Here is a 24,914-nt window from a genome sequence, read left to right as displayed (position 1 = left end):
CTATTTCAATTAAAAAAAAAAAAAAAACTACATTTGCCTACCCGTACAAAAATTAACCATAGCTAGAGAGCTTTCAACCATACAAAGCTTTCGACATTATAGCATATCTAAACATTTCTCCCACAAAAGTCGTAAAACACTAGATAACACAAAATAAATGTCCGACACGGAGTACAACATACCTCAATAACTCACATCTCCCAAGCGAAGAAACAGTTGTACGTACAATTAAAATGCTGTAGTTTTACAACATGAAGAATCGATCATTTGAACAACAAAACCAAAACTTAAAGATAACCGACTTAGAAGAGACTCGTGACAAACTAGTCGAATGTTTAATGACCAAATAAACAGTTATTACTGAGAATTCTATATATAAATGACAAAAAAGAATGAGATCATACAAAACCTTCACAAATTCAATTTCTTATCTACTTGACCTGAACTGTCAAATTCAGTAGTCAACTTGCGATATCTACATCCCTGATGATGTCCGATTTATCCTTTGGGCACCTAACTTAGGGGCAGCTGGTTTAGCTCCTCGGCCCCTGCCAGCCGACAAGGGTTTAGCTTTTGTCATGGGTGGTGCGGCAGCTATTGAACCCCATAAATCATCATCAGATGTTTTTGAAGCTCCCAAATTCAAAGGCTTTGCGGTTATCTTGGGAGGAGGGGCAGCGATGGAACCCCATAATTCGTCATCGTCATCCTTTCCTTTTCTTGCTGTTCCTTGGTGTACTAGAAAAGAGTAAAACATCAACAACAACATCAGAGCCTTAATCCCAAAATGATTTGGGGTTGGCTGACATGAATCATCCTTTAGAACCGTCTATGGGTGAACGCTCAGCTCAAAATGCGAAAAAATAGAAAAGAAAAATTGAAAAACAAAAGGGGAGTGAAACATAATAAAAAAGTCAGGTAAACTTATAGGTTTTAAAATCGAAGTCCGGATTTCTTTTATAAAAACTTAGAATTTAAATCGAGAATAAAGATTAAAAACGATTTTAAAAACCGAAGTAAAACTTAAGGATCCGGAATACCTTACGGCCTTGTTTGGATAGAAGGATTTGGAAGGAAAAGAAGAGGAGGGATTTGGAAGGAGGCAATATCCATAGTTTGGATAGCAAAATAGGGGTGGAGGGATTTGGAGGGGGAGGGATAATGGATCCCTCCATTTCCTTCCTCCAAGCCAAAATGTTTCCCCTCCAACATAGGCAAGATTTGGAGGGAAAACTCCAACTCTCCATTCTCCCTCCCCTTCCCTTCCCTCCCTTTCCCTTCCCTCCTTCCCCCTCCTCTCCCTTTCCCTCCACTTTTGCTATCCAAACACACCCTAAAAGTGAACCAAGTAAAAGAGAGAGTAAAACATCAATTGAATAAAAAATTAATCTCTGCTTTTAGATGGTAACAGAATAAAGTCAAAGCCCTCATTAAGCTGGTTGCATTTCTTTTTATTGTAAAAATCGTACCCACTAATCCACTATCCCGGGCAATGGGAGATTTAGTCTCTGCATTCTTAACAAAAGAGTAAGATATCCTGCAATTTGTGGGAGCCTTTGAAACATTGAGTAATGTTGGTTCTCGCTAGCTCAAATCCGATCATACCATCTAGTAGCTTTATTATCCACAGTTTTCATGATTTTTATTGTGTCTGTTTGAACTTTGAACATAAGAGGATAGGCACTCAGGATGGCTATCAAGTTACCTGTAGGTTTTGGCTGTGAAGAGACAGATTTTGGCTGTGAAACTGGTCGTTTTTGAGCAGCCTGGATGTTTGCAAGTGCAGGAGAAGGCTTTGGCTCCTCAAGTGGTTCAATATCATCCCAACCGTCTTTGTCACTAACATGCTCATCAACTCCATTCTCAAGTTCTCCCCAGCCATCAGTAGATGTCGGGGATGCTGGCATAGGGTGATCAACTAGATCCACAGTTGAACTAGTGCGGATAGGCGTAGGAATTGTACTTGTCTCCATACTATCTGCAACTAAAATAATTGAACGAGACACATAAAAACCAATGAAGTCACAGTACTTGTGAGATGCAGAAAATATTTTATGTTGACTGTATCCGTGTATCGCATTCAATGTGGCTTCCATCTGATGCTTTAACACTTCCAATATGATTATATGCATAACAAATCAAATAGACACTGTTTTTCAATTTGTGCAGTAGCTATAAGCTATGTACGAAAATCATATGCTTTTCAGTAGTATTGTACCCTCTCCATTCAGCTGAAACCGATACATTTGCAAATGGACTATTTTTTTTTTTTTTGGAAGATGCAGGTTTCGAAAATGGTAGAATATTTAAGATGGTGGAAAGTAGGAAGGGTAAAGAAATTGTCTACTAAAGGCAACTGGATGAGTGAATATTGTGAGAAATTTTTTGGGTTGCAATAGTTTTGCATATAGCTATGTTACATTCGGACGAAGACATGATAGGATACTTACTCCCTGACCTCTAAGTCTAACCCATCTACCAACTTGAAATTTTTTGGGTTGCATATAGTTTTGTAAAAGATTGTTTATTATTACTTCCTCCGTTCCATTTGTTTCTTTACGTTTGCTTTTTCGGCACTATTCAAGGAGAATCTCCAATACAATTTCTAATATATAACATAAAAGATAGTCATGTGAGATCTTGTTTAAATCGTCTCACCGAATGGATTATGAAAATCAAACTTTTATAATTTTTAGTAACATGTAGCTGAAAATATGAACAAAAGAAAACGTGCATTGGCATATGTGTATAAAGCAAACGTAAAGAATTAAATGGAACGGAGGAAGTATTATTTATGCTATAATAGAACGTATTGAAGCAGGAGCCGTATAAATTATTTATGTCAAACATAACCTCGAGCATTATTAGACCTTACTAGCTTCCAACAGAAAACAAACTTGGGTGTAATGGACAGTTAACTTTAGAGCTAAACACACACACCTGAACTTGCATCAGAAGTGGCTGTAGGAAGAGGTATACCAGATCCTGCGGGAACAACTGGTGCATGCTCTGAAGTTTTTCCCTTCAAAGTCAAATTGCTCATAGCCCATCTGCATCATAAATGTATACTTGTATATATCAAGATCCAGAAGCATAGAGTAAGAAATAGTACAAACGACAGGATTCTGACGATTGTAGGTCGAGAAGAGCAAACACAGAAAGAGCAAAATACCACAGATATCCTCGAACCCATATCTTTCCTCTCGCAGTTAGTTAAAAATGTTACAATGTAAATCAAATTAGCCACTTATCAAGCTTTCAGGCAAAAAAATGTTGATTTCTGACTATTTAAATTTTGGAATGATGGAAACATCTAATATATACAAACACAAAGTTATAGCATAAAGCCATAAACCAACGAATCAAATATATATTTACATGATATTTTAGAAAAGACTTGCTGCTGTAGCAGAAGTACTCACCCAAGCAAACTTGAATTTCCAGGAATTCCCATGGTTGTCATAGTGTCATCACCTGTATCCCCCTGAAATATGCCCAAACAAACAGTTTAAGGACTTGATGGATCGTATTACCACTTCAGCGTAACATACTAACATATACTTCGCCCCATAAACATCCCAATGCAGTGTCTCAATATATTGTCTTCACGAGTACATGCTATTTGCACAACCCTGAGCAGTGTCTTCACGACACCGACCTTAGGCAGTATATTGACCAGGAAAATGAGGGGCACTCTGGAAAGTGGAAAGACTGGAAACAGACAACTAGAATCCCTGAGTCACATATTGTCCTTATATGTCACAAGGTCTTAAACAAGGAAAAGGGCAGTTATACGGTCTATATAAACAGAAATGCAAAAATCAGTGCCTCAGACTTGCTTCTATGTTCAATATAATTTGCGATAAGAAAGTTATACCTAAAAATCTATCATTGCCAAGTTTGATGAAGTTAGCAAAGACGTGCTTCATCAAGAAATTTCAATCCTAAGTCAGTTTATGTCAAGCACAACCTCATTTAGCCTTTACAGCTTTGTTAAGGATAACTTGAGTCTAAAATAGTAAGCATTTTTTCACAAATGTCAAGCATGCTCAACCATTAACTCATTCGATCTTTTTTTTCTCGCATGAAAAGCAATATGAGATGGTGACAAAATTAATGACGCCCAAAACGATGATGGTGACAATTAAATAACGATAATAATGTGGGCAATAAAGATGCTGCTGAAAAGCGACTAGAACACGTACCTTCTCATTATATTGTCTTACAATCTGCAAAAATTGATCAACAGCTTGAAACGCCTTGGATCGAACATCACTGCTCACAATACAACAGGCATAAGAAGGAAAACAAATCGGGAACAATCTTCAAAGAATGGCAATAATTTCTGAATTAACCAAATTGAAATGTTGAAGACTGTAAAATGTAAACCCGGTTATCCAACTGAATCATAACTACATCTAACAACTTCAGCTCCAACAACCAAATTACACAGAATGAAAGATACGATACATATAAGACCTCTAAACGATCCAAGCTAGGTTACCAAATTTGCTTTTTCCCAAGCAAATTGTGAACTGATTTGCGCATATTCGTATAATGGCATATGGTGTATCAGATACTTGCATATTTATGTTGAAGCAACTCTGAAGCTATTCCAAAGTCCAGAAAAATATTCCAAACTCTGAAGCTATTCCAAACTCCAGAAAACTAAACTGCTCATGAAAACAATGATTTGACTGTCGTGGCAATTGCAAAGGACTACTAGTACATTTACCAAGTAGAATCATGCTGCTAATAAGTTCTACATATTCATTGTTTTGCATATAATAGTTGATCGAGATAAATTAATCCTACGTAACTGGTTCTCAGCATTAATACTTCAAAAATAATTAACTTACAACAACACATGAAGCACCAATTTCGCTGTCTCCTTAAGAAATTATCGTGTAGGGGTGTGTTTGGATACCAAAATAGAAGGGAAAGGAGGGGAGAGGGATAGAGGGAAGGGAAAAGAAGGGGAGAGAAGGGGAAGGGGACTGAAGTAGGTGTGTTTGGATACAATTTCCCTCCAAATCATTCATGTGTTGAAGCGATTTGATTTGCCCTGGGGAGGGAAAATGGATCCCTCCGAATTCACCCCTAGCCACCTCCTTTTTTTCCCCACCCTCATTTGCTAACCAAACAAGGGATTTTATATCCCATACTTTCTTTCCCCTTCCTTTCCTTCCAAATTCCCCAACTCAAACAAGCTCGTATATAAATAAAATCTTGGTGTAATGAGGGAAAAAAAAGAAGTAAAAGGAAAAATATAGAAATTGCATAGTCGAGTGCCTCACAAGCTGAAGCTCATGCAAATGGCACACCTAAGGCACCCCAAGGCATTTTGGCTAGTGCCTCCGCTCGCTAGTGAAATTTACAAACACAGTAATCACATTGTTCAACGACTACATTATGTGTAAATTTGGTAAGAGTATATGCATCTGACTTCCATGTTAAGCGGCAACATAAGACAACACAGGACAACATAAGGAGAGGACAAACATCACCTTAACTGTACCACATTATAAGCAATGTCGATCAACGAGCTACCAGAATGAAACAAATGACGATTCAAGTAAGACTATTTAAGACCTATTAGACGAAAATACAAGGAGAGAACACCTGTCAGGATCTATAGTTAGCACCACCACATTGGGTAGGATCCTTGTTGCAACCTCGGAGATATCATAAGAGGAACTTGTAGCACACAACGCCATAATTCCTGATAAGATAGGAAGGAAAAAACTATAAACCTAAAAGAAAAATAATGACATAACCTGACCCTTAGCCCTTAGTAAAGAGAAACGTGAGAAATAAATTTAAACCCAATACCCGCGCCACGTGCTGGAGGAAACGTATCACGTAATGCACGAACAGTAAAAGCATTTATGAGCACCCTTTTCCTCGTCTACAAGAAAAAAGTTACCATTATGAGCTGCCTTTCGCAAATAAGCCTTTCAAATGACAATGATTTCAGATTGAAAAAAATAATTAAACAAAGCATAATGAAATTGTGGAGGAGATTGTTCAAGAAAATGAATTATGACAGTTGGAAAAAAGTAATTAAAAACGAAGAGCATGCTGATTCACTTGTGGATCTGCAGTTATAATCATTTATAACAAACAAGTAAATACAGTTACACCCCACTCCTTTCCTTCCAACCAAAGACATAACAGGTTCACTTGTGTTCAATAAAGCTAACAAACTCCGCTTAACATGCTCCATGACCATAAGACATCTCTATGAAATCCTTTTTTGCTTCCATAAAAAAAAAAAAGAATTCCTCTCGCTAAAAAAAACTTTTATAAAAGCCCAACTTGCACAAAAGAAATAAAAAAAATAAAATAAAATAAAAAAGATGAAGCTCAGGCTCCTTTCCAAATTCGAACTGATACGTACAAAACTTTTGTCAGATCAGAGTAAGTTAACTTCCTAATCTCCTGCCATAAATATGTATCTTACACAAACAGCAGTCTTGGGGAAAGGACATGCTGAATAAATCTTCATATTTCAAAAGTCTGAACTAGAAAAACAGTTAATCAGAGCACTTGGAGTGAATAAGCATAGAACTGCTTAAAGGGACTTTATGTTTTAACTCTTCCTGAATTTTCATATTCTTAAAGTCTGAACTCGATAAACAGTAATCAGAGCGATTGGAGTGAATAAGCATCAAATTGCCGGAAGAAACTTGGCACAAGAATCCCCAGCCGAATACAGCTGGAATCAAGAGAACCTGAAAACGTCGGTCACAAACTCACAAACAATATAATAATAAACTAAAACCATGAATCTTTTGGCCAATTTTTTTGTTACATTGTATACATTAATAGGGCCAGAATCATTATCGATAATGTAATCATGTATCACAAGGCTATCAACTTGACAAATAAAAGTCTGAAATACAAAAGTCCTGAATTTTGGAAATAAAAGGGAGAATACGACACCAGCCCAAAAGACCACATACTTACCCCTTCATTAAGATAGTTTGCTATATTTCCCAGCAATATGGTGGTATTTGTTCTGATTGCGGGCTCTTCATCAACCTATAAAAAAAAGACGGATAAATAAAAGCCCCTTACGAAATACTGCCCCAGTAATCTACCCTAATGACGCATCAAAGAGCTCAAAAGAGTCTGGAAACTAATAAAAAAAGCATCCAGTACTCTATAGGGAGGAAAGAAGTATAAAAGAGGTGTTCCAGTCTCAAAAAAGGAAACATTCAAATCAGTAGGTAAGATATGCATTAAAACGTATCCATATATCTCATCAGGGGAGTTGGTTCTTTCATCTGGATCTTCTTATTACCCTTCCCAAGATTTTGAATTTGTTTCACTCCCAGTTCTTTTTTTCCTTTACACTTTCAACCTCAACTCTGCCTAACTCTCTTTTCAAAAGGTTCTCCACATTTGTACATCTGACTCATTCTTATAGTAGCACTAAATGATCTGTTTTATTTATTGTCTTCTTTTTAGTTGTTGGGTTTAACCATTTCTTTTCCTTTTTGCTCTTTTTTTCATTTTTGACGATTTAAAAAAACCATTAATGTTAGCCACAGATCACATATAATACCTGGAGCTTTGAAAGATACTTCAGAAAGGATCCTGACATTGTACGTTGAGAGAGCTGAAGAAAGTAAAAGAAAAGATAATATTCAGAAAGAATAACAAAATACTTCCAGAAATAACTTTACATAACTTAAGTCTTCAAATAATAAGAAAACATAAATTCATGATACTCATTGAATCTTCATGAGTTAGTCTCTATGATGCTCGGACTCGGGTACGATGTACGGATACGGGTACGAATCCTTGTGTCCGACACTTAAAATTATAAAATCAAGGATACGGGGACACGATTAATTAGTGGATACGGCAACATTTGGACACGGTCAACGTATCTAATTTTTATATTTGGACACGGTCAATACGTATCCAATCTTATATTTGGACTCGGGAATTTATTTTTATTTATATTTTTTCATATATTTAGCTTTTTATTCTCTTTATTTAATTGGAATTAGAAACGAAGTAGTATAATGAAAAGTAATTGTCTTGAAGTATTAATTAAGGAGACCAAATGTGACTTTTCCATATAACAAGACAGAGACACCTGTCAAGCACTACATCCCAATCCCACCTCCACTTTAAAAATAGAAAAAATAAAAGAAATGAGAGAGAGAGAATTTAAAGGTTCCCTATCCCCATACACCTTCCCCACATTTCACCTACCCCACACATCTTCATCTACCCCGACACATCTTCATCTTCTTTACTGTATATACACTATCTATGGCTTAAAAAAAAATCTATTTCTCCGGCGAACTGGTTCTTCGACAACTCTTTCGGGTTGTTGACAATGAAGTGTCCATATTTCTGGAAGCCGACCGGACACGAATTTCGTGTCCGTATCCGGGTCGGGTCGTACGGACACGGGTACTCCGGGCAAAAGGGCGAGTCCGAGTATCATAGGTTAGTCTTATCAGTTATTGGAAATACCACATGACAATAATGATAGATAATCTACAATGAAGCATGCATGCCTTGACCCCAAACATGGAGTAAAACCGACAGTTTCTTGACAAAAATATCTAACCAGAGCGTTCCCCTTACTACTAAGAGAATAAAACTTCTCAATAGTTTTCCCTCCAAAAGGAATCTAGCTAAATAAGGAAACAACTCAACAAGACTACATTTTTATCTTTTAATTAAGATATAATCTTTAATCACTATAATCTTTTTTTAACTAAATTATAAATTAAAATAAAATAAAATTGGTATAAATCTAAAAATTCGTATATGAAAAACCGATAAATTGATATTATTAGCTTCGTAAAAAAAAAAAAAAAAAAAAAAAAAAAACAAAACAAAAAAAAAACTTACCACGTACTTTATTCGTATAAAAAAAATTATGAAATGATATTATTAATTTCATGACAAAAAAAAACTTTAAAATTATTTGAGAAAATTTATTAATTAAATCATTAGTTTGTGGTAAAAAAATTCATTAAAACACACATTTAATGACTTTACTCAATTCTTTTGATTAGTTTTACATTTCAATTTTTTATCCTCCTATTAAAATATGAAAAAGTAATAGTATGTTAATTTTAAATCTATAAATAATAATACTCCCTCCTATCCTCTATTTTCTTCCTTATTTACTAAAACGGATTATACAGGTTTTCTTCTCTATTTTCTTTTCTGGAAGATTTGTGTGGTCCAAATTCATTTGCATGTGGGGTAGTGTGCTTTATGTGGTACAAATGCATTTCCTTATTTCTTGTGTAAAAAGGAAAGGGGAAGAGTATATAGTGGATAGGAGGGAGTACATTATAAACTAAAAGATCTATAAATACCGCGCATGCATGCGCGCGATCCATACTAGTTTAAAGAATAAAAGGTGGAATCTTTGTTGGATTGACACATACTACAAATCACACCGGTTACTGGTTTGTCGTTTACATAGATAACTAGTATTGGTGTCCGGCCCCGCCCGGGCTACCTCTATTTACCATTAAAAATTATTTTCAATTAAACATAACTACTTAAAACTTGCATAACTCATAAATTTATCATTAATATATTTTGCTATGACATATCTTAAAATTACAATGAAATAAATTATGAGACAAATTCACTACCCCGCTATTAATATTTTACTTGAATCGATTAGCTAGCTAATTGTTCATATATACTTTCTTTTGTTGTTAGCATTGTTAATAATTACTGCCGCATTAATATTTTGATAATTTCACTACTCCTGTTGTTGCTTCTATTACTTTTACTACTCCCGCTGCTAATATTGTTACTTTGACTATTCAAATGAGTGATTACTATCATATTACTATATCTAATGTTACTACAATTCTTTTCACTAATAAGAGAATTACTTTTACTATTTAGGCATGCAATTTTAAGAGTCTTATATATTTATATAAATACATTACATATATGCATTAAATCAAATAGAAATAATTATGTCCAATAAATCTCAAACAGGGGAAGTGGATGGTTGAAGTGGCAAGCTCAAATCCTCGTACCAACATAATAACCAGAAGAGAGGCAGTCTATCAGCAATTATTAAAAGCATTAGTAGTATACCTTTGGAGCCAGAACAAGCATCGATTTCAATGTCAACTCCCGTAGAAAAGCTGACGTGTCAGCGAATCCAGTCGCAACATGAGGGTAAACCTAATTATAAAAGAGCAGATTTTAGTACAGCACGTAGATGGCATCAAACAATATAACCAAGTCGAAAGTAGAAAATGAGAGGACTCTCCACATACAATCACACCACAAATCAGATTAATAATAGGGTTAACATGACGAGCAAAATGTAAGATTTTATACTATGGAAGGAAGTTCTACACATACTTGTTCATCAACAATCTGAGCCGAAAGTGACTCCCCATATTGATCAATATGCTGAAGCAATGCAACTCGAATTGCCCGATCATTAGATGAAAAAAGCTTTACGATGGTAGGTAACACCTGAGAGTGAAGGGAAGGAACTTATATTGGTAAATTAAATCTTACATTGGCCATAAATAAATCGTGATGCCACCTCAGTTAAGCAAGACGACCACATACCTTGATATTAAATTCTTCAGGTGGCAGCCAAGAACCCATCTTCATTAGTGCTGTCAAAGCAGGAGCAGCACCAGAACCAAATTCTAGAGCGGAAGCTAGTAGTGGAAGTATCTACGTGAAAGATAAGCTATTATAAACCAGCAACGGATTGCCTATGTTAAAGAATATATGAAAACAATTACATATTTTAGACCGCGTAGGAGTACCTTTTTCAGCACAATCTGGCGAGGAAGCTGCTCAGACAGAGTGGGAAGCTTCCGGAAAAATGTGTCTTTCTCAACACTGTCTTTTAAACTAAGGACCTCCATAAAATGTATGGTATCGACCAACTTATTCTGAAAATATTCTGAAGCATCAACATTGGGGAAAGTTTTAGGATCTGTTTAAGCAGAGACTTATAGTGTACTAAAATAAAGGTGATTTCAAACGTAGCCAAGGACCGAAAGACCTTTAGTTTATGCACCAGAGAAGAACTAACCGCTATTTTCTATAAGCTTGGATGTGTTCAATCTCTTGGAAGGCATCGAACTCAATAACCGCTGGTAATCTGGAAGTAAAGACTGAGACAAATGGGAAAGAATGAAAGTGTTATGCGTTTTGGTAAAATTGAATACTAAAATAATTGAACACTCCAATTAAACTATAAGCTTTGGAATTTTTGTCAGAAGTACTATTGCAAGAAATCACATTTCACGCCATTTAAAAGATACTCCCTCGGGTTTTTTATTTTCTTCCCACTTTACAAATTTTCCCTCATATAATTTGAGAAGTGGGAAAAAAATTAAAAAAAAAAAAAAAAAAGAGGAAGTACTTGTTAATAATATTTGAGTAGAAGATTTAGAAATCTAGAAAGAAAAGAGAACCAAACATACATCCAGGAGTTAAATGTTCATTTTCAGTACGCATACAAGGTCAAACCTTAGGGATGGAAGATATGTTTCTGAGATCCTCCGTCTTGCTCAACTTCACACAAGAAAAGAGCTCGTATATCAGACAACCTGAAAAATAGTAATACATAAATTAGAGACCAAAAGAAATCTAAAAATCGAGAATAATAGAGATCCCTTCAAATGTATGCTGCATCACCGGACTAAATCACTCCACTATTGTAAAAACCCTATAAACACTACAACCATTTGTTTCCTCTCTCCTACAAACCCCTCCAACTCTCGATAGACTCAAAAAATAAAGCCCTACTGCTTTCTTTGCTCTCATCTTTACGAAGTGATCTAAATGACATGACGTTACCGTCATTGTGCACAGTGGGTACAAGAATTTGCAAGGAAGATTAAAAAAGCCACCTTCACCTACAAACTTTCCTTCAAGAATTGCGAAGTAGTAGTGCTCTCACTTTCGACCAACAAGGTCTTTCTAGGATGCTCTTATGTCAATTGCGGTCCAAATGTCTTTACAAATAAATTGAATTAGAATCCTAATTAAATTTGACGAGCAAGATTTGAAAGTGGAAATGAAGCTTTCAAGTTTCGACTATGACAACTGACAAGCAATCTTCCAACAAAAAACTTCAACCTTCCCCACACGGTATCCAAATAATCGGACAGTAAGTACCTAAAATAAGTAAGAGCATACTTACCCATGCCCCATGAATCGATAGACCAAGGGGGGGAGTTTCTAATGGCTACCCAGTCCGACTTGGCTAACTCCATTGGTTTGTATTGTGTGCCAACAAGCCACTCATATGGCTGCAAGGAGTTAAAAATAGTCACCAAGTATAAAGCTGGTTAATAACATAAGGATTTCTAACATATTACATGATACATACAGAACATAAATAAAACGATATAAATGGATGATGATAGGACTTTCACACAATTACACCTGTATGGCATGAGGTAATTAAAAGAAAGAATGGCGATGAGTTTGTGTGTACATTTTTAGTCGAAATACACACAACATAGTAAGGATTAGTAACATTCTTCCATATTATGACAGTTTGCCTAAGAGACGCTAGAAAGTTAGAAACGGCATAACTGTATAAGATACAATAGATAAGCGACGCCACACTAAAAGTCAGAGTCTCGTAGGTATCCGCCATCCGGATACTGCAACCATAGATCAATGTTATCTACATTGACTAAAAGTGTGCTTAAAATAAGTTCACAATATACTGAAAGATGAACATAGACCGATAACTACTTTTTCTACCATAATATGTTACAATATGGAAGAGTTGATATCAAAAATTTAAATTAGAAATGGAAATAAAAATTCAATCGAACATTTTGTAATAATTGCACTCTGAACAAATAAAACAATACTGGATGGCCGTACATCCACCGTAGCATACACACATGTATCGACTCAGAATGTGATACATTGTCACGTTCAATCGAACATTTTGTAATAATTGCACTCTGAAGCTAAATGGAGAGTTGGTTGACATAGTTTGGCCATGTGAGACAGTGAATGCACTAGTTAGGAGGATCCAAAACTGGGAATGGGGAAGATTGCAAGGAGTATAAAAAGTCAAAAAACATGCATAAAGGAGACTCCTTGGGATTGAGGAATGTATGGCAACGGAGAGAGGGAGGGAATGAAACGTCGACAAAGGAGTTTGATTTTTAACTTGTTTTTTAAAAAATTCTATTTAAATTACTGGATTTATTTTGAAATGTTACTGGATTTGTTTACTTTAAAAAATTTCAGCCACTTTAATTAACACTCCTTATATCATCATGCTTTGTTGACTTTTAAAGTCTCTCAAACATTACTTTTCATGTCAATCGACCCAAATCATTTTGGAATTAAGACTATGATGTTGTTCTTATTGTTGTCTAGAATAATTAGAAGAAAAAACGTTAGAATGGACAACGTAAGCTTGAAACCAAACACCACAGATGAGACTTAGTTTTTATATTAGAATAAAGAGTATTTTGTCAAACCCTACCTTTGGTTTATATCACTTTATTAACAACTACCTACTTTTTCTTTTTTTTTGTTTATGTACTAGCTTCTTATTATTTTATATGTAGAGTTGTAGACCATCACCAAGCTTCATTGTCCGGCCATGTTTGGTCAAATTTCCGAGCTTTACTCATTTGCCATGTATGAATCTAATTTTTTTTTTTTTTGGGCACTTATTTCTTCCATTTAGCTTGCTTGTTTTTTTCAAAATACCATTTTCCTTTCTCTTTCTTCCTTACCATTTTTTTCCCAACTCATTTAGGTCCATTCCAGACACCATTAACCCTAAAATACAACAATAGCAACAACTATGAAAGTTTTGTTTCTTAGCATCTCCAACCAAGCCATTTATTTCAATCTTCCTAGCATATGTGGAATTCTTCTCTTTTGCAATTTCATACAACCTTTGTTTTTGTCGTGTCGCCTCATTTTCAAGCTTCTATTCTCATCCAATAGTTGGTTAACCAAGCATATTTGCCAGTCCGTCATTTGTTCATTAACCCACTTAAAATAGTTACACTACTGCTTCTCGAAATTAAGGTTGTAGGATTTGCAAGTGGCAAACCTCCTCCCTTTGATAGTGAATTATGCAAGAAGTCTTGTAACCCACAAGAATACACCAATTATATTTTTGCTTCAAATTTGAGATGTTGGTTTCACTTTCAAGTAGATGAAACCCAGAAACATGTGCAAAATAACGGTTTGTAAAACCTAGGAGAGCGGAAAGGGGAGAGTGGAAGGAGAACAAAAATGGAAAAAACTGAGAAAGAATAAAGATAAGGAAATATGGTGTTTTGAATGAAAATAAAGAAAATAAAGCAGAGCAAATGGAGAAATAAGGGTTTGACTAAAAAAAAAAAAAAAGAATTACGGGTGCCAAATAAGTCAAAATCCGAAAATTGACCAAATTTGGCCGGAAAATGAAGGTTGGTAGTGTTCTACAAATAAAAATAAGATGAAGGTGATGCTTAAGGAAAAAAAATGAAAAGGTAGGGTGTTAGCAAAATGGTACAAAACAAAGGTAGGGTCTAACAAATAAACTTTAGATAAAATACCAAGTTGTTCGCTCAAAATGAATTGTTGTTTTGACTATTGAGTTATGGATAACTTGACGGATCCAATTCGGAATCAACTATTCGAAATATTATTGAAATCGCAAGGAGTCTGTTCATGTTTATCCTTCATGGATGATTGATATGACATTTTCTGGGAATGTTAACAATTTCATGCACAAAAAGGGGAGATGGAGATGAATGGGTAGCGAGGCTACCGCCTACAGCTACTGGCAAATCATGGAAAACAATATGAAAAGAGGGATTCATTTTCAGGAGTTTCATTTTCTTCTTACGGATGTATAAAATACAACACATTCCTTTCAGCATAAATGTTCGTCTTCAGCTATAACCAGTTTTCTCGTTCGTTGACGAAATAGATATTACACAACAGATATATCTCCAAATTTTTGTGACTATAAGATGATAAGTTGTCGTGTGTTTTAGTGTTAATAACATTCATATGTTAATATATCAACTGTTTTTGGAACAAAAACTAAGATGTTAGAGTTAACTAGGTGCAAAATTAACATCTTACCAGCATTGATACAGAAGAAGCTTCCTTATTCCCATCAAATTCAGACAACACATCAAAAGCATGCAACTTCCAATCCAAAGTTTGAGTAACCACGACACTGGCCACGCAAACGTTACCATGAATCTACAGTAGCAAAAACTAGTTCATTAAAGAACCACGTTTGTTACCAAAAGACATAAAGTAGCAAAAACACCCAAAAATTTGGAAGTAGAGTGTATGGAATAACAAACACACTCACTCAGTTTGGGACTCGAGAAGCAAAAGATGTTCGGTTTTGTTTCTAACACTACCATGTCAAACCCCGTAGAAAAATTGAAGAGAACAATATTGCAGTAACTAACTACAGATCTTCCATATTATGACCTCTACATGAATAGCACTAATCTGTATGATTCATTCGGAAAAAAAAATCCATAAATTTGGATTTTGTTCTCTTAGACGTTGCAGTCAAAGACTCAAAAGTTACCATGAATCTACAGCAGCAAAAACTAGTTCATTATAGAACCACATTTGTTACCAAAGGACATAAAAGTAGCAAAAACACCCAGAAATTTGGAAGTAGAGTGTACGGAATAACAAACACACTCACTCAGTTTGGGACTCGAGAAGCAAAAGACGTTCAGTTTTGTTTCCAACACTGCCATGTTAAACCCCGTAGAAAAATTGAAGAGAACAATACTGCAGTAACTAACTACAGATCATCCATATTATGACCTATACATGAATAGCACAATCTGTATCTCATTCGAGAGAAAAAATTTCATAAATTTGGATTTGTTCTCTTAGACGTTGCAGTCAAAGACTCAAAAGTACGTGGCGAAGCAAGCAAAATGCAAACATGAGCCATTAATCACCGAAGCACATATGTGGCAGAGATACAGAAAGAGTAAGGCAGATTTTAGCCAAAAACAACATAGGCATCAGTCAAATAATTAATCAAACTATTTAAGAAATAACGAGCTTATATGCATGTTCATGGTCCATAAATTGCTTTAAGAAAGGCACGTCTGAGGATAGGGAGGAACCAGAAATAGGTAAACAGAGAAACAATACACCAGAAATTCTTTTATGTAGCAAGTCGAGAAAAGAAGTCTTACAAGTTTACAATCATTATTCAAAAAGCTCACAGCTTTGGCTATTTGGTGAAGTCCCCAAGCAAAATACTCATCCCTGTCAACATGGAGAGAAATAAAAGCATTTATCACATATGAAACTTATTTATATAAAAGCGTAAATTAACACTGCAGCACATATGTATACTTCCTCAACAACACATTCAAATGTCGGATATCGTGGTTCTCTAATAGGAGTATATATGTTTCTACAAAAAATTATTCATGTTGCATTTTTCTCACACTTGGCCTCCTGTTACATATATTATTATGCATAATCAAATGACACGTAAAGTGAAACATAATTTCAGTAGCTTTGTCATGCTATCACAAATTCGGCAAAAGTTTAACAAAAGTTATGATCATATGTATGGTTGCAAAGGATGGGAGTTCCATTCCTTTGCGATGCACCCACAAATTAAGATTGGTAAAATCCATTGGCTGTAGAGAAAGGGGTCTCCGTGATAGGTTAGGAATCACAACAGAAGGTAAGCCCATGAGATGATGAGAAACAGAGAAGCTCGCCACCTGAGCTTCCTTGACCGTAAGGTGAATCAGGACGACGACGACAACAACACAAAAGTAAAAAAGAAGCAAGTGCTGCTCAATATGCAAGACTTTATACCAGGTCACCAAATATACAAAATACTCAGAGACGCAAAAAGTTCACATATCCAGAAATTGAGCTCTCAATTTAAATTATCCACAAGAACAAAAGTGCTCTCTCAGAATATGATCCATTTAATTCAATTTTTTTGTCATTCAACACTCATTTGAGGTGAAGAATGACGTACCACCAAGTAAAGATAACAGCTGCAGAGCACCTACAAACCACAATGACCAGGCTAAAAGTGAAAATAAAGAATCAGTTGGATAACTTGCCTCTGTCTGCCATTCAAACCCAACTCCTTTATTTTTTCCGACAATGGCATGACAGGCTCAGTTACAATATAAATAGTGACCTTTGAAGTTGACCCATCAAATGTCTCTACCTCTGTACTGTGAAGAAATGACAGTATATTAGGATGTCTGACCTGTAAAAAAGAAAAACAAAGCAAAATTTAAATGTATGAGCATCAAAGGATAACCACGCAAAAGGCATAAACATGCACAAAAGAACTGTTTACGGCATAGAATGCATTCGTGTTCAAAACAAAAAAGCGAACCCTAAATTTGCCGCGTACAAAGCTAAAAGGGATAAATTGTAAATAGGATTAGGGTTCAAGCTAATAATACATACCTACTGTATCAAATACTATAAAGTTATACGCCATCAATTCTATTTCAAAATTGAGTGGAGGCGGCATGTAAGGTTGCACTTGAGGCAAAAAGAGAGGTGGCGTGCGAAGTAGCAAGACAAAAAAAATTGAGATAACAATGCCTTGAACCAACAGTTGAATGCTTCAAGCTTCAGCATCAACATTACTACCCTGAGGGAGAATTCGAGAAAAGACACTTAACAACTACCGTACTCCCCGCTATGCATTCCAAATCTTCAATTCATAGGTGAAACCGTGAAAGCGTGAAAATGTTTCCACTTATGACGCAAAAGAATCATTATTCTTTGGTATTGAATTAGGATCGAATAAGCAAAAAGATTCGCTAAAATGGCTGTGTTTTGGATTTTTTGACGCAATTTTCATTTTGGGTCATGTGGAAACAGTCTCTGTATTGTTAGGTGAAAGTGTGATACCTACAATGTCAAATGATAAATACTGTACTTTATCTAGATATGACAAGCAAAAGAGAACAACATTCTGCAGAAGTTCCATGATTACTTTATTGCTAATGACCATATTATGTGCACTTAAATCCAAGTTAATGATACACATGTGGACTGTTGTCCCTTCTTTTCTAGTCAATTATGCAGAAGTTTCATGTTGAAAAGGGTTGAAACAAAAGGAAGAATCACATACTGTGCGTAGCCGCTTCACCCCATTGCGGCCAGCTGCTAAATGACCATCTTGGGCATTTCCCGTAAGAGAGAAAATTGAGACCGGAGAGCCATCGTCCTGTCAAGATGGTTCAACAAACCCACAGAGAATAAATTAAGTTACTGTTTGCTTCTAGGACAAGAAAAGAGAGATTCACTCTTACTAACTTTTGTCCACCGATGAAAGGACAAAAACTAACCCATCCATGAGCTCTGACTGCACAGTTTAGTAACAAGAGGGCAATTCCAAGGCATTTTTTACAGATAAGTGAGAAAAAGGAAAATGGCTTTCGGAATTTCTACTTCCAATGAAGCTATATATTGACAATAATAAACCTAGCAGATAATGATGATATTAAGAAGATATGAATAAGAAACTTGACACTAGATGAAATTGACTTACAAGAACAGAAAACAGAGATGCCCGCTCATTAATTTTCATCAACAGATGGGTGAAAAAAAAAAAGCTGACCCAACCAACCATGAGCTCTAATTTGCAAAGTATACTAGCAAGCGGGCCAATAAAGGCATTTTTATAAAATACATGAGAAAAGGAAAATGTCTTCAGAATTTTCCGCATCCAACCAATGAGTGAAAATGATATATCCAGGAGATAAGACACAATACTTAGACATGACTAATACACTCATCATGAATCAAAAAAGAAAAATAACGAGAGGAAAAAAATAAACGGATGTAATTAAACCCTTTGGAGAAAATAAAGAGGAGAGAGACACAAATTCTGTTTGGCAAGGTAAATAAACTTGACTTATTTGACCAAAATTTTACCTAGCTGTTTTTTCTCGTTAAGTCTTTGGTAAGTAGCATTTCACCTCACTGAAATGAATTTAAGGTAGCTGAAATAAAAAACTACTCCAAGTAGATTTTGTTATATAAAAAAAATTGAGGTTAATTTGTTGCACTTCTACCCTTGATTAATTAACATAATAATAAACATGTCTTTTTATGTAATTTTACCAAATATCAGCTACTTCGTCAGCTAGTTTTACCACACTTTAAAAGTTAATCACCTAGTTTATCAACTACTCCCTCCATCCCACTTTTATTGTCCCCTTTCCCTTCAAATTTTATCCCAAAATTATTCTCCCCTTTCTAAATTTAAGGATGAACTTTACTTATCCAATACTACCCCTAGATAACTAACCATCACCATAAACACCCTAAAATTAATATCTCAACTCTTCTCTAATTTAAGGGTAAAGTTGGTAGTTCACCAATTTTCCTTAAATCCTCCCAAAATAGAAAGGGGGGCAAAAAATATGGGATGGAGGGAGTATTATTTATCACTACATTTTTAGATTTCAGCTACTGTCAGTTTCCAGTTCCCTTTAGAGCTACAGGGTAGACAAGGGCTCGTCAAAACAAAGAGGTGATAAAATTTCCTGGGTGTCAAGCACTCGATATCATGTGGGATCCAACACAAGTATAGTTGTAGGCAGATCGAGTAAGCTATGTTACTAGTGATGATGGTAATAATAGATACAAATCGTGAAACATAATATAATACTCGATGAAATTGGTTAGGTAGAAACCTTGGAAGTGCCACGAGAATGAGACCAGGATCCCCAAGACGAGGAGTATGGTTCGCCAATGTTATAGGGCAAATCCTTGACGCCAGTACCAGATCCTGCTACTACTCCTTTCAAGAATTTGAACATCCTTTATCGATCTATCTCTATACAATCCGTACAAAATGCAATCACCCACAGCCTCAAATGCCACCAAACCAGTCTTTTTATATCAGCAATCCTACATTCAGTTAGCCATTATTTATAACTACCACCATTCATAAGCGAGGAAATTCACAATTACGCATCTCGCTATCAAGTAATCAAATAATCTCAACCTTAAGTTCAGGATCAGATAATAACAGTTAAATGCAACCAAACAATTAAAAACCGCGAAGAACATCTGTAACTTTTCACATTCATAAAAGAGGAAATTCACAATCAAACAACTCAATTTCACATATAATCAGATAATCTCAATTTTAAAAAAGCGAAGAACATGAGTAATTTTTCTATCTAATTCATAAAAATATGAAATTAACTTCAAATCACCTCAATTTTCCAGCTGAATTCATAAATTCACAATTAACTTTAAAATAAAAGCAAATAATTGAAAACTTGTATGAAATCGTTAAATCTATATTGATATAAAGAAACTACCTGATTCGAATTTGTTGCGTATAGAATTGAGGAATGCTGATTTACACGATCTACAGCTTTGATTGTTTGACTATTGCGATTGATTTTCTAGGGTTTTAATGGTAATTATCGATCGATTTCTGGAAGAGCTGTGAATCGAAGGGTATACTTCGTACGAAAATTTTATTTTACTTCGATTCACAATGGCTAAATTTCAATCGATCCGGAATCTCTTTATTTTCTCAATAGAAATGGCCCTTCATTTCCTATAAACGGTCCGGATCAAATTTTACTATGATCCAATTCTGGTAATCGTTTTATAAAAATAAAGTTTTAATAGATGAGGAAAGAAAATATATTAAAATAGGAAGGGGCGTTTGTTTAGAGAAAGGGACAGAAAATTAGAAAGGGTAAGAGGGGGAAAGGTAAGAGATTACCTAAAACTTAACTATTACACGAAGAAAATGAAGTGTGGTGGATTGTGGGTTGTTTTTGTGTGTGGGTCGTGGTTTAAGTGGGGTGGTGATGGTGGTGATGGACGTGGGGTGGTTGTGGTGGTGGTGGTGGCGTCATGGTGGTTGTGGCGATGGTGGTGGTGGTTTTGGTTGTGGTGGTGGCGATGGCGTCTTGATTCTTGAAGGTAACTAATGTGGTGGGAGTCGCAAGTGTGGTGGTAGACTGGTAGGTAAGTAAGGTGGTTGAAGGGTAATAAAGGTAATGAAATCTCATACTTTGGGGGTAATGAGTTAGATGGATTGAAGCCTTAAGAGGTAAGAAAGAGAATTTCATTCTCTTTGTTTGGGTCAAACAAACACCAACAAAAGGAAATCAATAACTTTCTTTCTCTTTCCCTTTCTTATAGACCTCCAACCAAATTCAATCAACGGCTTTGATTATGACAGACAACTACAAGTCATTCAGTTCGGTTTTATTGAATCAACGATTTTGGTTATGACTTATGACAAACACGTCATCCGGGTTGTATTTTGATCCAGGTTAATTTTAAGTCTCGGGATTAATTTTCAATGCGCGGTGAATTGGGTTATTTTTTGTATAGGTTGGTATGGGTTTGATTATTCTGAACAGATTTCTAGTCATAAACTCCAAACCCGTCTTTTTCGATCAAGTCATTTATTGAGGGTCCGCTTTACACAAATTCTCAATTTATATTATACGGACATTATTCGTCTACAGCTTTAGACAGGTAACGTGCGTCTACAATAAGACGGATTGTTGTTACAAATAGTCAGTCTTTTATCTTTTTTTATCTTTGTGTTATATACAAAGTTATTATTAACTAGAGCATAATGATCGTGATTATACTTAAAGAGATTAATACGCATAGTTGAAAAATATCAATCGACTATAAATATTACATATATGAATAAATATAAGAATATAATACACAAATACATAGTAGCATTGTGAGTACATAAAAGCATTTCAAGATATTTTGTCTTACTTCTCTAACAAATAATGATCAATCATATGCTTCCTATATCTAGGGGTGTAAACGAGCCGAGTTGAGCTCGAGCTCGGGTGGACTCAAGCTCTGCTCGAATTTCAAGATAATTTGTCCTACTCAATTTGGGCTCTATTTCCGAGGACATCTACAAACTAATATCATCGAACATCAATGACAAATTACAATACAAATCTTAGAAAATAAAGACTCAACTTAAAACCCTACAAAATTATACACAAAATCTCATTTGTGACGGCACGTATCCGTCACTTTGTAGTGACGGATACCATTTTCCCTCACAAATGACCCAAATAGAGGAGAGAGGGAAGCACATGGGGGTGGCCCCACCTTGTCCCCCCTATCCGTTTTGTGAGTAGCATTATCCGTCACTTGCTCCGACCCGTCTTCGGCAAGACTAATTGAAAATTATATCCCTACATCCTATTAAGTTACTCCGTGTGTTAGGTCAACAAACGAATAGTGATAAACAACAAAATCTTAAAAATCTTTGTGATAAAGGAAACAACAAAGTCGTTGTAGTATAGTGGTAAGTATTCCTGCCTGTCACGCGGGTGACCCGGGTTCGATCCCCGGCAACGGCGCTTTTTTAATTTTGAACTCCATATACTTGAATCTTGCTGCTTTTTGTAATGCATGTTTACCCCCACCTGTGCACTCCGACATCACTCTGCAATTTGATTATTGCAACTTTTCAATGCATGTTAATCTCAAGTTCGATTCCAGGCAACCGCATTTTCTATTTTGCACTTCGTAGTCTTGATTCTTGCTGCTTTTCTAAGGCATGTTTATCCCCCTGTGCACTCGGACCTCACTTTATAATGTGATTCTTGCTGCTTTTTAATGCAAGTTTATCATCTCGTGAGAAATCTAATCGTGATTAGAAACTTAACCGTTGATAAAACAATTGTTTCTTTAATCTTTAACATACCTCGGATGATGATTTATTTGTTTTGTTTAAGTGGATAAACATAGAGACCACTTTCGAAAATGAATTCTTTTGTTTAATAATCGATTATAGATGCCTTTTTTTTACAACGATAAACTGGTAAATTAGATAAAATGAGATTATATAGTGTTCAACTCTACATAAAACTAACTACAATACAAATCGGAGGGCATCAGAGGCCCCCCAACTAGTAGATATCCAACAAACTCGGCTACACTTAGAAATTGACCAAACGACAGATGAGATTCGACGTTTTTTGAATGGTGGATGATAATGGCCTGGGCGCCAAATTGGATCAGGCGGGCTTCATTTCTTTTATTCCTCTTGACCACTGCGACCGTCTCATGTACCTGCAAACAAATGCTAAATACTCCGTAGATGCATGAATCATGTCATATTAAGTAACTATCGAATTATGTATAAAATCGAGGACTAGACAATATAAATCGATGGACATTTGACAATGAATACACATTTCTTATTTCAACAAGTTTAGCCGAAAAACTAATATTCAAATACACAATTTATATATTTTGACAAGTTCATATGGTATAAACTAAACATTTTAAGATTAGAAAATTTTTGTATCGTAATGCAATATTTGTGATCTTGATTTAATATTTGACTTTATTTTCGTGAACAATATCTTTATAAATTAATGAGCTACTATTGGACCAAATTGTCTCCTACAACAAAAGTCATACTAAATGACACGACTTTGGCGCATTTTATACGTTGACCTAACACCATGACTATTTTTTTTAAGGCAATTACATACATTTTCTATTTTAACAAATCTTTGACGCAACAACACTATCACGGTTGATACTTGAAAAGGTCTAGCTATAGTACAATTTAACTTATTTGTGATTGGTTACTACAATCATATGAAATATATGATATATGATATGTGAATTGAGATTTGAGAATATAATGGGGAGGTATGAAGACCATAAAGCTGTAAATAAAGGAGTAAATTTTATGTAAAAACGGTTTTATAGGTAATCCAACTATATAATTAATTATAGAAATGATTATTTCATAGGTATAGTATAACCGTATAAGGTTGTTTAAAAATTGGGTCGGAACGATAATTCGAGTTGGATCAAACCGGATCGGGCCAGTTGTCATCCGGTTTGGCCACCGGGTCATGAAGAATAAAACAACCGATCTTCAGTCCGGTCCGTTTCGAACCAAATAAAAAAATGGTCTGAACCCCTAACAACTCGGGCCGATTGGATCTGACCAGTGTGATCTCCAGGTCTTGAAAAATGGGATGTTCACCGGTACGGTGAACAAGCATACATACGTACGTATATGTCAAATTGATTACATATTTACATACTACAAACTAATACGAATCCTCATTAGTAATAAAATAATGGTCGTCACCAAGCCAAGTAATACACATTCTTTTGAATTAAAGAGTCATTTTAATGGATCCTATATAATGTGGAGTATTTGTGAGTGTGACATTGAAACTCGATACTGCCTGATAACACCATCTTATTTTTTATATGGAATTAGGTACAAAATGGGAAAAATTCTTGTGTCTTTCAAGGAGATGCAGTCTTACACCCTTACACCTGCTATTTATTAAAATATTCTATTTTGTGAATTGCTTTTGAGTGTAAAGTCATCTTCCGAAAGACACAAAGTATTTTTCTTAACAGTTATGTATAATGTAAGTTATAAAAAGAATGTTTGCGAGTTATCAATGTTTTTTAATAAAGTGTAGATATCAACTAACTTAAATTGTAAAGTTATAAGAGACGATGCTCATAAACTGACTTCGAATTTCATTAATATCAAAATCGTCCTTATAACTTTTTTAACACGAGAAATCAAATATTCATTATTCAAAATCGTCTTTACAACCCCTCATCTAGTTCCTTAGTTATGAGCTATGCCCTCTTATGTACCAAAAAAAAAATAAAAAAATTATTCACATAGAGTATATCTTTGCGCGTGACCAGAGTCGTAAATCGCATGCTGGATATTGGATGGGGTCAAACATGCATGCGTGAGGCGCATAAGTGTGTTAGTATTGAACCTTTCTTCCAAGCATTTGCGACATATATCTTGAACGGCTAAATCACTTATTTTATCCACTTATTTTATCTGTGTTCTTTATTGGAAAGAGGTTTTTTCTGATTAACTATTC

The 24,914-nt window shown here is 35.3% G+C and overlaps 1 protein-coding gene and 1 non-coding gene across 3 annotated transcripts; one reads left to right on the top strand and one right to left on the bottom strand.

Annotated features, from left to right (window-relative positions):
- Positions 1 to 203: 203 nt before the first annotated feature.
- Positions 204 to 21,053, bottom strand: LOC141592944 (uncharacterized). 2 transcript variants are annotated; one of them, XM_074413838.1, is made up of 22 exons: positions 20,340 to 21,053; positions 19,704 to 19,920; positions 18,134 to 18,229; positions 17,100 to 17,251; positions 16,203 to 16,275; positions 15,106 to 15,228; positions 12,185 to 12,293; positions 11,509 to 11,588; positions 11,069 to 11,150; positions 10,797 to 10,936; positions 10,591 to 10,701; positions 10,375 to 10,491; positions 10,102 to 10,191; positions 7,571 to 7,624; positions 6,970 to 7,044; positions 5,833 to 5,908; positions 5,623 to 5,722; positions 4,206 to 4,275; positions 3,423 to 3,484; positions 2,941 to 3,050; positions 1,706 to 1,984; positions 204 to 738 (listed from the first exon to the last, which is right to left on the bottom strand). In XM_074413838.1, the coding sequence occupies exons 2-22, from the start codon at positions 19,827 to 19,829 to the stop codon at positions 476 to 478; spliced, it is 2,388 nt and encodes a 795-aa protein (XP_074269939.1). In that variant the 5' UTR covers positions 19,830 to 19,920; positions 20,340 to 21,053; the 3' UTR covers positions 204 to 475. The 2 variants fall into 2 exon arrangements, with proteins under 2 accessions (XP_074269939.1, XP_074269940.1); XM_074413839.1 differs by having other exon boundaries at positions 1,706 to 1,978; positions 20,340 to 20,730.
- Positions 21,054 to 22,313: 1,260 nt separating this feature from the next.
- On the top strand, positions 22,314 to 22,385 carry TRNAD-GUC (transfer RNA aspartic acid (anticodon GUC)). Its single transcript has one exon. It is a non-coding gene; the product is annotated as a tRNA-Asp (tRNA).
- Positions 22,386 to 24,914: the final 2,529 nt, after the last annotated feature.

This window comes from Silene latifolia, chromosome 7, assembly GCF_048544455.1.
Source record: "Silene latifolia isolate original U9 population chromosome 7, ASM4854445v1, whole genome shotgun sequence".
NCBI classification, from domain to species: Eukaryota; Viridiplantae; Streptophyta; class Magnoliopsida; order Caryophyllales; family Caryophyllaceae; genus Silene; species Silene latifolia.
This window is presented reverse-complemented; position numbering and strand designations above follow the sequence as displayed.

Excerpts from the sequence above, each read along its gene's own strand:
- LOC141592944 (XM_074413838.1), bottom strand. The coding sequence starts at position 19,829 with ATGTTCAAATTCTTGAAAGGAGTAGTAGCAGGATCTGGTACTGGCGTC. Across the intron at positions 4,276-5,622 it reads CTAACTATAGATCCTGACAG|TGATGTTCGATCCAAGGCGT; the intron begins GTGTTCTCTCCT and ends TATTGTGAGCAG. Across the intron at positions 3,485-4,205 it reads TAAGACAATATAATGAGAAG|GGGGATACAGGTGATGACAC; the intron begins GTACGTGTTCTA and ends GGCATATTTCAG.